The sequence below is a fragment of the Euprymna scolopes genome, chromosome 3 (genome assembly GCF_053919585.1).
Source record: "Euprymna scolopes isolate OS-2025 chromosome 3, ASM5391958v1, whole genome shotgun sequence".
In the NCBI taxonomy this organism is placed as follows: Eukaryota; Metazoa; Mollusca; class Cephalopoda; order Sepiida; family Sepiolidae; genus Euprymna; species Euprymna scolopes.
The window spans coordinates 153,073,802-153,087,263 of NC_136484.1; the positions used below are offsets into that span (position 1 = coordinate 153,073,802).

Sequence of the window (13,462 nt, forward strand, 5' to 3'; positions counted from 1 at the left end):
CAGTTATCAAAAATGAACCTATATATCCAAACCAATAAAATAAAAAATTTGCTTACATATGTATACATAGTGTCCTGGCAGGGCAGCTTTAGTTTTGCTGCTAAAAGATAAATTTGGCTTAGTTTATTTTTTGCTTGATTGCCTCCCAAATAGCCTATATATATATATATATATATATATATATATATATATATATATATATATATATATATATATGTGTGTGTGTGTGTGTGTGTGTGTGTGTGTGTGTATGCGGGTTTGTATATATATCGCTTTCTTTAGATATGATTGTGGAAGACAGATGATCTAACTTTAGGATTATGATCTATATGTCTAAGAGGCCAAGGTTTTAATCTAGTTGTGTTGGGAGGTTTACTTTTTGTTTAGGTTGCTCTTTGTTTTTCACTGATTGTATTTATTTACACGTAACACTGGATAATGTTTTCTGTTACCTTAAATTTGATGTAAACATTCGCAAGCTACTAACAGATTCCCATATGTTGGCTATGAACTAAGCCACTGGCAATTATTGCGCCTAGATATTTACTTAATTTTCTTTAATATAATTATGTATTAATGGTTTTGTGACTCTGTGATAACATCAGGTCAGCCTTATTTACGTGTGATCCTGTCAGATGAATATTATTTTTCCACGCCATATGCAGAAATGTTAGCGCACTATCACACGCATTGCAAGTTTTATATTGTTATAGAAGAAAAAAAAAGACATGTGAACCAGTATTTGTGTTCATGCTTCATAGCTCGGAAACAAAGTACTCTGTTTTACTATTTATACAAAAGGAAAACATAATGCGGAAGTTATGGAGACACACACACACGCGCGCGCACACACATTGGTGTTTTTACGGGGAAATACGTATACATATATATAATATATATAATATGTATATATACACACAAATATATATGACCCTGCTGGTGGGGTATTAGAATACGCCGACTGCCCCCGTGCAGAGGGTAAAAGTCCCTCAATGGGGGTCCTGGATATGACCTTAAACTATATCCAGTGGTGAGGCCCCAGCTTGTGGGCTTTGGGGAGTGTGGAGCCACCCTTTAATTACCATAGCTCCCAGATCCACTCTGACCCGGAGTGGTAGTACCTGTTAGGGTTCCAACTATGGGTTAAATAGAAACCGACGTGAAAACAACAAATATATTCTATTAATAAAAATTTTCTTCAAAATCTTTGGATTCGGCATTAAATAACCCGAAAAGGGTTGACATGCCGTAAAAAAACAAAAACAACCAACAACCACAAATACATATATGTATTATGTTAAAGGCTTCTACTTTCATACCTCACTAAGGGAAACGTGTAAACATTCAGATGCTGTAGAATATTTTTTTTTTATAAAATACCATTCTATATAAATTTAGTAAAAGAAAAAGATATATTGGAATGTGTAAAGTGGTTCGGATTCTTATATATCCTTTAACATGGACATTATAGATTCGAGACTTCATCCATTATGTTTTAAAGAATATGTTATATAGATATGATTTAAATCTATTTAAAACTAGATATATTTGGAATCTATACACTTTCAGAATCAACGCCACAATAGTTGCCTGGCATGGCCACATGAGAGACAACCGAAGCAACAAAACTAAATTTGGCCTTTAGGACACTATATATATATATATATATATATATATATATATATATATATATATATATATATATATATATATATATGCAAACAAATTTGGACATATTTTTTGGATTTGAGAATATAGGTGCTTTTTTACCAATAGTAATACTATTTACATTAGCATTATAATATTAAAAAAAGCCTGCAAGTTTCCATAATATGAGCATTTCAATATTCAATTTAGCTACGAATATAGATATATCCATATATATAGATATATCACCTATTGATTAGAATTTAACAAATGAGGACTCGTTGGAAATGTAATGACCTGAATTTTGTAGTGAGCTATGCTACATTTATCCTTACGGTTGAACATTAAAAGGATCATCCATCATCCACAGTTTAGTTTTGGCACATTTTCACAGCCATAAGATGTTTCAATCATAAGCATTTATTTTCCTAGTTTTGCATATGAATTACAAAAACGTGTTGCTATGGTTTCAAATGGTATGAAATCACAGCAAGGGAATGAAGACTTTATTCTAAATATTTCTCATACGTTATGTCTCCCCTCTTTGGTTTTCATACATAAAGTAAATTTTACAGTACCTAAGGATTATTCGATACTGGAAATAATCATTATTGTACTCTATTTCCGAAAGAGGAGTGATATAACGAATGATGAATATTTGGTATCACGCCTCCCATTAACGTTATTTCAGATCAATTGAAACCATAGCAGTAAGTTTTAGACTTTCCCACCAAGATCAGATATTTTGGAGAAAATTAATATATGCATACATGTAGAGACGTAACAAATAAATCTTTAAAAAATTATTCCTAATGAAATCGGTCAACTTGAAAATTTAAGAGCTTAGCAATGTTTATATTCGTATACGTCACATTATTTTTACGAACCTAACACTGATAATACTATGTGTGTGTACGTGTCATTGTGTGTCTGTGTCTGCATATATATATATATATATATATATATATATATATATATATATATTTAAAGGAGATTAGAACAATAGTCTAAAGAGCTGAGTGTATTTTAATGTAACAGTGAAATTACTAGTTTAATTAAAATACAGGAAATAGAAAGTGCTCGTTGTAATTTAGATATATAATAAGATCGATAGTTAAATGTCATAGAGCTAATTCAATATTAAGTAATGTGATTGATAATTTAAAATTTTAAAATCAAATTATAATTAAATAAAAATTAAATTAAAAATCCGTTTCATAAGAAGGAACAATAACAAAATCAATTATCTGTACGATCGTTTCGGGAAACAATGCTTTTTATTGTGGTATACATCAAGTTATGTACAATAATTACATATAGTGTTTTAATAAGCAAGGATTTTTAATTTAATTATAATTTGATTTTTAAATTTTAAATTATCAATCACATTACTTAATATATATATATATATATATACACACACATATATATATATATATATAGTTAAACAAGCATACACGCATTCAAACATATACGTAAATATATGTGTGTGCGTGTGCGCGCATGCGCGTGGGTGTTTGTTAACAGAAAACGAAAGCAAAACTCTCAGAATAGGAGCAAAACTTAATTAAGACAGCAGATTCTGAAAATAAATAGCTTGCTACTGTAAAAAGAAGTTATATCATAATTTATTAAACAATGTACTTAGCTTAAGAATTGATGTAATCTGTGACTATAATGAAGTGTTCGCATGAGAAAATTGTATTATTAGTATATATATATATATATATATATATATATATATATATATATATATATATATATATATGCATAAATACATACTATTTATATTATATCAATGTATACAATTCTGTTCGTTATATATTGATTTTCCGGTCGTGTAAATGCAATATATCTCTTGAAATTATTATATAATAAAACCTATACGCATATCAGTCGTACCATTATTTAATAAAAAGTCTTTTCATGCTGTACCCAACACACACACACACACACACACACACACACACACACACACACACATATATATGTGTGTGTGTGTTTGCGTGCGTGTGTGTGTATGTGCGTACTACTGACTTCACATGTAGTTAATAATCGAGAAATATTGAAGTGGCACAATATTGTTTACAATAAACTTTCATACGTACATTATTTGTGAAATAATATATTGTTTTAAATGCAGCAAATGCACACCGTCACCCACAAAATTACGTATATATATATATATATATATATATATATATATATATATATATGTGTGTGTGTGTGTGTGTGTGTGTGTATGCATGTATGTATATTCCTATCATTATCGTTGACGCTGTCATCGTTTTGACGATCATCATCATCGTCATCATCATCATCATCATCATCATCATCATCATCATCATCATCATCGTTTCCTAGCTGAGCAATCAAGAAATACAGGTCAAGCAAAAGAAAACAATTAACAAAAATATAGAAGTCATATCAATAATAAAAACAACAACAACAAAAATAATTATAATCATTAATAATAATTATCAATCATATTACTAAATATAATGATGATATAGTCTAGAAGAAGGAATTGGGTGTTTTTCTCTCTCATATAAAGTCGCTATGTAACATATGTGTATATATATATTCATATTTATATTTTATGCATACATATATTTTTATATATACATGCATAAATATATGTATATATTTATTTATGTATATATGTTTATGCGAACGTGTGTATTATTATGGTATAATCTTCATACAAATGTTTGCTTTACATATATGTATATATTTATATATGTATATGTGTGCATACATATAAATATATAAATACACATATATGTAAATATATATCAGTATGTATATATGTATATATATATATATATATATATATATATATATATATATAGAGACAGATAGATAGATATACATATTCACTTTGGTACACATGTGTATATACACACACGTATATATTATATATATATGTATATATATATATATATATATATATATATTATTTTACTTACTTTTGATTTTCCATTGAAAATATATCACCCAGTTCTCTGATTTTTTTCAGATTTATTTTATGTTATATGTGTTTTTGTTTTTTTTTTGTTTTTATAGTTCTTTTCTTGTGTTAGGCGTCTTAGAGTTTGTTTCATGTTATGTTTGTTTTTTGCTTTTGTTTTTTTCTTTTTTCGGTTTTCGTTTTCACTTTCGATTCTAAAGCAGATTCGTTTTTTTTTTCGTTCGTCCTCAATTGTCTGGTTTCTTTTTTTCTATTTCCGCCATTTATATATATTTATTCAATTGTTTGTAATTGCTTCTTTTATTTCCTTGCTCTCTGTCTTTACCATCGTGGTCGCTTTATGTATCACTCCACTGAAACCGTCCTAAATACCAAAGACATTGAAGTATATTTTGGAGGGAAAACCGTTTTCCTTGCCTTACTTCGAAATATCAATATTCTTAAAGACATTTAAAATAGTTTATATACACTGTTTTGTTTGAATAATTTTTTTTCAAAAAATCTTTTCCAAAGTAAAGAAAATTGTCAAATACAGATATGTATTGTACACATATTTTGTTTACTTTTTTCATGTAAAATGTTAAATTTGTGTGCTTCTATCTTTGTTAACATATTATCCGTGATTTTTAAAAAAAGTTTACAGATATTTTATATATATATATATATATATATATATATGATTCAAAGATTCCTAGTCCTTTAACTGTTATACTATATTGCCTCTATAAATATACTTGTTTTAATTATGACATATTTTTGATTTTTTGTTGTTAAACGACACCCACGTTTTTTTCATGTGGTATATATATATATATATATATATATATATATATATATATATATATATATATATATATATATATATATTACGTGTGTGTGATGTAAGTTTTCATGTATTTACTATCTTTAGATCATTTCATCACACGTCCAGTTAGAAATAACATTAAAAAACCCACACATAAAAACGGGTTGTTTCTGAGACGTGACGCCCCAAAACATGGGGGCCGATCCCATGTAGTGTTGTACGTTTTCGTTATAACATTTCAAAGATGTGGACGATTTCGTGTTTGTTGACAGGTCAGGTTTCGCTGGGATATCCTTATATTTTGGTCTGACATTTTCGAATATATTAAAATAAATATTGATGTCTTACCTCCTGTGTGGGTCTTCGCCAGCGTTGCCAGTTGATATTTTAAAATGTTCAGCTTTTTGTGATATATTTATTTCTGTCTTTCCAGTAGTTTATTGGGCAAATGTGTTTACTACTTTGTGTGTTAGGTCTGTAGTCGTTATGTTGGTTGTGGACGTAATATTATTTTATTGTATTTTTGGAGGGGGGATCTCCACTCCAAAAGTATTGATAAATGTAATGCTCTTCGGAAATCGATTGCAATTTTTTTATTATTTATGTTGGGCTGTCACAGTTTTTATAACTTCTTAAAATTAAACTTCATCACAGAAACATTCGTCGGGTTTATTTTATTTTATGTTTTTAATGCGTTCACATTTGAGCAGCAATATTTTTCATATCATTTATGTTAGTATTTTTGTTGTTGCATTATTCGTGCACAGTATTGCATTTTCTGGGGTGCTGTGCAATTGTGTTTCGATTAATGTACAGGTGCAAAAATCTATCAGTTATTTTGAAAAAGAGGAAAATTACATTTGCCTTTAATGTGTTCCGACCATCATAATGCAAATGATATTAAATTAGAAAATTGACAAGAAAAATATTACGTTTAAAATAATAATAATATTAATAATAACAGTAAAATAATGTTCATAATCATAACAATAATAATAATTATGATAATAATAACAACAAGACTAGCTATGGGTGTTTTGGCAAACGTTTAAACTGTTTGTTTTTGTATTCTGAACGGACTTTTTAAAAATCTTCAAGGTTTTTTTACATACATGGCTGAACGTTTCAGATTTCAGTATTCGATAGTATCTTTGTAATTAGAACTCGACAAATGCCATGTACATATACATACAAATATATTTTAATAAACACACATATATATACACATACATATATGGGTTTATATATATATATATATATATATATATATGTATATATACGGTGTATATATATATATATATATATATATATATATATATATATATATATATATATATATATATGGCTACCTCTTACGAATGTGGGATTTCGAAAATATTTTAAAGAATGAAAGAAAAAGAAAAAGTAAAGAAATGGGGTGAATGTTAGGGGATCGGGGAAGACGCAATATATATATATATATATATATATATATATATATATATATATATATATATGTATATATATGTTTGTACTAAATGTTTTAAGTATGTATTGTTCACCGACGTTCAAAAATAAATTCGTTATAATGCTGCCATTTTGACTCTTCCGTATCTAGTCCTGGCTTGATTTCGCCGGCACTGTCAGTTCCAGAGCCGCACGATCCTGCCATGAAGAAGCCCTGTTCAATTAGCATGTCAAAAGCCTGCTCCAAGAATGTGTGTTTGAGAAAAAATCGAGACGTGTAGCGATCTTCAGTTCCACGGTCTGGGTCGCGACTTTCATTCAAAGTATCTTGGAATACCTCCCGACAGAGAGATACCTTCCCACATACAATTATTCGAGCTAGCTTACGGAATTTCACATCAGCCAGTCCGTCGCGGCCAAAGGCGAATGTTCCCCGATAGCCAACGGTCAGATAGCCGGGTTGCTTGCCTGTCACGAAACCATTGCAACATGAACTTGAGCTAGGTCCCATCGTCCGAGCCACATTCATGGTGGTCAGATTACGGACCAGATTAGGCATATTAAAATATTCTGCCTCGGTTTTCAAGCGTTCTTTCTCGTGAAAATTCTCGGGTAGAATCAACTTTTGGTTGCGAAGATAGTCGAGGATGTAGCGAAAGAGGACGCCATCTCGGTCCAAAAAAAATTTACCTTTCGAGTCTCTCAAAGTTTGCATCTTACCGCTGTTGGAAAAAATCTGAGCAAGGAGAGACTCGGGATCTTTGCGCACCGTGTTTAAAGTGGTCGTGTAGGACACCCCACCTACATTCAATTCCAAAATCTCAGGGAACTCAACCGATTTATCAGACATGTTGTCAAGGTCTTAGTTCCCGTTTCGCGGTGTTGTAGTAGTGTGTATCTAGCGATCGCTTTGTAGTTGTCGATCAAAACAATTTTTGTCGCGTAAATCGTATGAAAATAAAATGTATTTCCTTTTAAGTCGAAATGATTTTAAAAGTAATGTATCAGATTTAGGAAATATATTTCATCGTTGTGCTTATGTTAAAATATGCTTGACGAATTATATAATGTTCAAAGTATTGTGTTTTATAACTTACGTATCATAACAATTAATATTTTAGTTATGTAGTCAAATGATTTCACTAAGAATAAATTATTATATAGATATGATAAATTCGAAAATAATATTTAAAATAACATCAACAGGTATCTTAAAAAAAACCTGGGTGGATGCTGACAATAGATCCGAGGGGTGATTTCCAGCGGGTATCGTGATGTTGAGTAAAATCACAGTATATTTTAGCGCTAGATGTTTACCTAACAAAGTATATATATTTATATATATATATACAATTTTTTTTTGTATTCAGTAAGATAGATTAATAGAGAGCGTTTACGTTGTATGAGTGATTTTTCTTCGTTTTTGCATATGTATGTGCGTGTGTGAAAGCAGGTTTGTTTGGGTATCTGTATGCTATTTTTCCGTAGTAAAGTAATTATAAATCCGTGTGTTCACAGCTGATCTCAACGTATAAATTCAGCTACCGCTTGTCGTTTGATGCACGGCCTTTATTTCAGACGCGTCTCGCACAAGTGGTTAGCAGTTGTTAGCTTCTTCCGACTACTCTCGTCACGTCTCTCTCTCAATCACGCTCTCAACCTTTTTCCTTTCTTGTCTCAGTTTATTTGTATTATTATTACTATTATTTATTAACACGCGATTTCTCTTTTTTAATTATTTATCTCTCTCTCTTTCCCCTGTTTTTTCTATATCACTCTCTTTCTCTTTTCTCTGTTTTTTTCTATCTCTCTTTCTTACTTTTACTCTCTCTCTCTCTCTCTCTATATATATATATATATCTTTCTCTCTCTGTTTTTTTTCTGTTTTTGTTAGGAGGCAGTCGGGGTTAACATCCCATTTTAGCCTTTAACAGGTGTCAATTTCTTTTGCGTACAGAAGTTATGGCCAGTAATTACGCGCGCTTGCACACACGCAAGCTCCGGTTGTAGCCACTCCCAAACAGGGTTTCCCGACAACAACAACGAAAAGATCCGTACACACACTCTCAATTTTATGAACGGCACGATTGCAACTTGAATCCAACCAGTTAGATTTTTACTGATACCACTACGATGAGGATAAATAGTGTTACTCCTAATGCAGTAGCTTTCTAAGCAGAGGATGAAGCTAACTGCAGGCGTGATGGTGTGTGACAGAATCAACAAGAGCGAATGTAGGCAAACACACAAAGTCAGTCTACAAAGTATATCTATTATAAAAAAAGAAAGAGAGGTTATTGTACAGTATGTTGTTATATAATGTTTTGATATAAATATACGAGTATTCCTATATATATATATATATATATATATATATATATATATATATATATATATATACTTTCTATATTTTAAAACAAATACGGGCACCTCTCTATTTAGCGATTCTATTTTTATGCAAAAAAATCAGTTAGTTTTATCTGCCGCTACTTTTGTACGTATATTCTGATGATTCGTTCTCTTCCTCTTATTATTATGTGTAAAATAAAGTTAATGAGACGAAATAGTTAGCATGTTTTATAATCTTTTTTAATAAAAGATATAAATGAAAGGTTATAATTTTTCCTAAGGTTTGTGTTTGGAGTTTAATTCAATTTCACATGGAATTAATATTATTAAATTTCATTAATATTATTAAATATTTTGTTTTCACAACTAATCACTAAGTAAATACAAATAATTTACTCTTATGATAATATATCGTATTTTAAATTGAAAAGTGTATCTAAAAATGTTTTTCTTATAAAGTATGTTTTTTTATGTATTATTCTGTATGTTTGCAAAATAATTGCGTAAAGTACGAAGTTTACAATTCAAACTAAGGATCCACTGGGAGTGTAAGCAGTGACGCCTTTTTTAAGCGAATTGGTTAATATCAAACGAAGAATTAAGGAAGAGCAACAATCACACAACTTAAATGACACAAATAAACGACGCAATGGATCTTTAAAAATGATATCTATCTATCTATCTATACATATATATCAAAATAAGCTAGTCTGTAACAAGACCACCACAGTGGGGCACTCAGTGTTGATGGGACTCACTATAGCAGGAACGACTCAGCTAGGCAAGCTTACTAACCAAGTCTTCTCAGAATAATGGCGAAATGTATAACTTAATCATATAAGCGGTGGGGTTTATATGTCATTGAAATTGGCTGAGTTTCCGTAAGTCTTTTTTTTCTTTTTTGTTGGATGGCTTATTAGTTGAAGGGCTTGTCACCAGAGAAGTGGACTATTACAAAAGAATCTTAAACAGAAGCAACGTAGAAATACCAGTGATATTGGTACATAAATAGTTTTTCCTTCATTCGTTAGCAGCCGTTTGTTTTCTGTTTACATTAACTAATATGCATATCTCTTAAATATGCATAGACACATACAATGATTGTACGATGTACGATGATAGGTTTTCGTCGGTGTGTATGATAATAATTAAAACAGATCTTTAATTTTGGGAATAGGTATACGCATAAATTTACCTATACTATCTCCCAACAGATTTACCAAAATAGTGATCTCAATCTATAAAGCAATGTGATAACAGAGCTATTCTCATAAACGATAACATTCAAGAATCGTATATATATATATAGATCGGTTCACTTTCTATACAGTAGATACTTAATACTTAATTTTTAATAATTATTTTAGATAGAAACTCTATGATCAACAATACTTTTATATATCTGTAAGTTTATCTTCAGAATGAGGTTGCAAATAAAAAAGGCATTAGTGTCATAAAAATACTGTGAATTGAGCATGTGCCTATTAGGAAATGAAACGTGCAACAAATTAAGGTCAGAAGGAATTAACGGCTTGCAATTTTTTTCTAGAATAGTGGGAAGGCAGGCCAAAAGTAGCTGTGGGTTACAGTATGCTCCTTGATCTCTGTTTAATAGGGAAAAATCAGACAAAAAGAAAATAAGAAGATCGCTAAGTTTTCCCGCTTAATAGGATAGAAAACAACTGTGCGCTTGGTCAATCGTGGTGATCAGTGCAAATTTCACGTAGAGAGTACGTCGTGCCGAACAGGAAGTGCATGTAAAACTAGTAGTGCATTTGTAGAGAAAGTATGACGGAGGGGGATAATAAAAAATTCAACGTGTTATATAGTTTTTGTAAATAAAAGAAAAGTAGATTATAACATCTGATAAAAGATAGCAAAATAGTTTCCTAATAATAATAATAATAATAATAATAATAATAATAATAATAATAATAACAGAAATGTGTTCTCCGGGATTACATTAATTAGATTTAGCTATATCAAGTTTACCTGTGAATGATTTAAACAAATTCAAACTTGTTTTAAATTCAAAATTATTTTTACTAATCGGGTTGTTTATAAAAGGTAGTTGAACAAAATCGCAGCACAGAATGTTTTAATGTTTTAATGCTGTTCTGTCAGGAATCGATGCTTTCGTTTACGCTGATTTTGTTATTATTGTTAAGACTGGCAACTCAAAACTGATGTGCAGCTTCTTTTTTTTTTTTTTTTTTTACTTCGTTTTGACAATGATAATAATTTTACTCATCTTTCGATGGTCTTACAAAAGAGAAAAATGATAGTGTTTTTTTTTTTTTTTTCGTTTTCCGGAGTAATTAGTTCCAATGAATGACGAGTATTTTCTTCTTCTGTGTTTGAATGCAAACGCAAAGCACACACATGCACGTATATATTAATATATTTATTTAAATAACTGATCCTGGCCCTATTAGATGCCGGTGGTAGCCGTTTCTTTCATTATCTCCTGGAATTTAAAATGAATCAGATGTTGATAAATTTAGATAATTTTTTCATGAATTATTAAAACGTAATAGCCTCTCGAGGATAGGAGTAAAAATGAGTTAAATAGTTCCTTTTCTAAATATTTTCTTTTTTCTCCTTTTTTTTCAGCAAAACCAGGATTGACGTTGATTAAATCTTGTGTAATTGTGCCCACGTTTTATTTATGTGCTTGTAATTCAACACCAATCAGTAGTGTCAGAAGTGTTTATAAAGCGTTTATATTACGCAGTGTAATATTATCCTTGCGAGCGATCACGAGTAGTCTGTTCGTAAACCCTGAATACACACTTGAACATAATCATGTTGATCAAGAGACGAGTGTATAAATTACAACAAAATGTTAATTAAGTTTTCTTTTCTCTTTAGATATGGAGAGCGCTGATTTAAGAAATAAAGATGCGTTTTCTTCCGCGGTTTCTCTTTTAAGTGCAAAAGTGCAAGTAGTTTAAACATATAGTTTGTTAATGTATGCGTTCGCTTTTTTTTAAAGTGTTATTTTAACATTTAGTTATTGTATTTACGAAATGTGTGTATAGATTTATATCCCGTGTCATGTAAAGCAACTCCTGTGGGTCGTTAGGTGAAACACTATCCGATTGAACAACTGTTTGCTCTCTTTTCAATTTTCTATAACGCACTCCGTATCTTTCTTTCTATCGATCTAGTCCTTTCCTCCTCCGACTCTCAAGACTCTTTTCAACGCTGTTGATTGCCTACGCACATACGTAATCCCTTCTTTTTTTATTCCTTCTTTGATTAAAATATATTTTAAAAGCAAGGTCCGCTGCTTAATGTACTGTTTATTTGTTTTCTTTTGTTTCCTTTAGTGAAAAACAAAAGTAAATTTTCCTGACAAAACGAACGAGACCAACGCACAATTATGAGAGATATTTCCCCACATTACACCGTACATACGCACACACACATACGGTTGTAGAGTTTACTAAGAGTGCTGCTGCCGCTATCTCGTTCTCTATGTCTGCAGTTTCCTCTCTATGCAATCGGTATCGCCGTAGCCGTCACAATTTAGTATATCCACGCACATACGAATAAAGTAATGAAAGCGAAGGCCTAAATTTTATCGGTGAGCTGATTTAAAAACAAATCAACTACATCACAAACTTTAGCCACGCGTATACATCTCGTATCCTCCTAATCTTTCTTTTTCATTTATTCATCAGTTACATATTTTTTTATCTCGAAAATAGATTATGCAGAGGTGTACGCATCCGAGTGGATACACGCACACAGATACACACACATATATACAGATATATATGCATATACATATATATACATATATGCATACATATACATATATATATATATATATATATATATGCATATATACATATGCATATATATGTATGCATATACACCCACATATATATACACACATATATATATACACACACACATACACATATATATACACACATATATACACACATATATATACACACATATATATACACACCCACATATATACACACATACACACACACATATATACACACATACACACACATATATACACCCCCACATATATACACACATACACACACACACACACACACATATATATATATATATATATATATATATATATATATATGGCAAGTAAGCTACACGATAGTGTAGCAAATCACCCCAAGAATAGAACGCGGAAATTATATGTAGCGTAATTTCCGTATATATTTTTAAAACTTCCAACCTCACTCTACTCTAGTACGGAGTAC

At 30.5% G+C, this 13,462-nt stretch overlaps 1 protein-coding gene across 1 annotated transcript; it reads right to left on the bottom strand.

Moving 5' to 3' along the window:
- Positions 1-4,687: 4,687 nt before the first annotated feature.
- LOC145259860 (BTB/POZ domain-containing protein KCTD12-like) lies at positions 4,688-12,905 on the bottom strand. The gene has a single exon (XM_080117708.1). The coding sequence runs from the start codon at positions 7,717-7,719 to the stop codon at positions 6,961-6,963; it is 759 nt and encodes a 252-aa protein (XP_079973834.1). The 5' UTR covers positions 7,720-12,905; the 3' UTR covers positions 4,688-6,960.
- Between the last annotated feature and the right edge of the window lie 557 nt (positions 12,906-13,462).

Coding starts and splice junctions, on each gene's coding strand:
- LOC145259860 (XM_080117708.1), bottom strand. CDS start 7,719: ATGTCTGATAAATCGGTTGAGTTCCCTGAGATTTTGGAATTGAATGTA.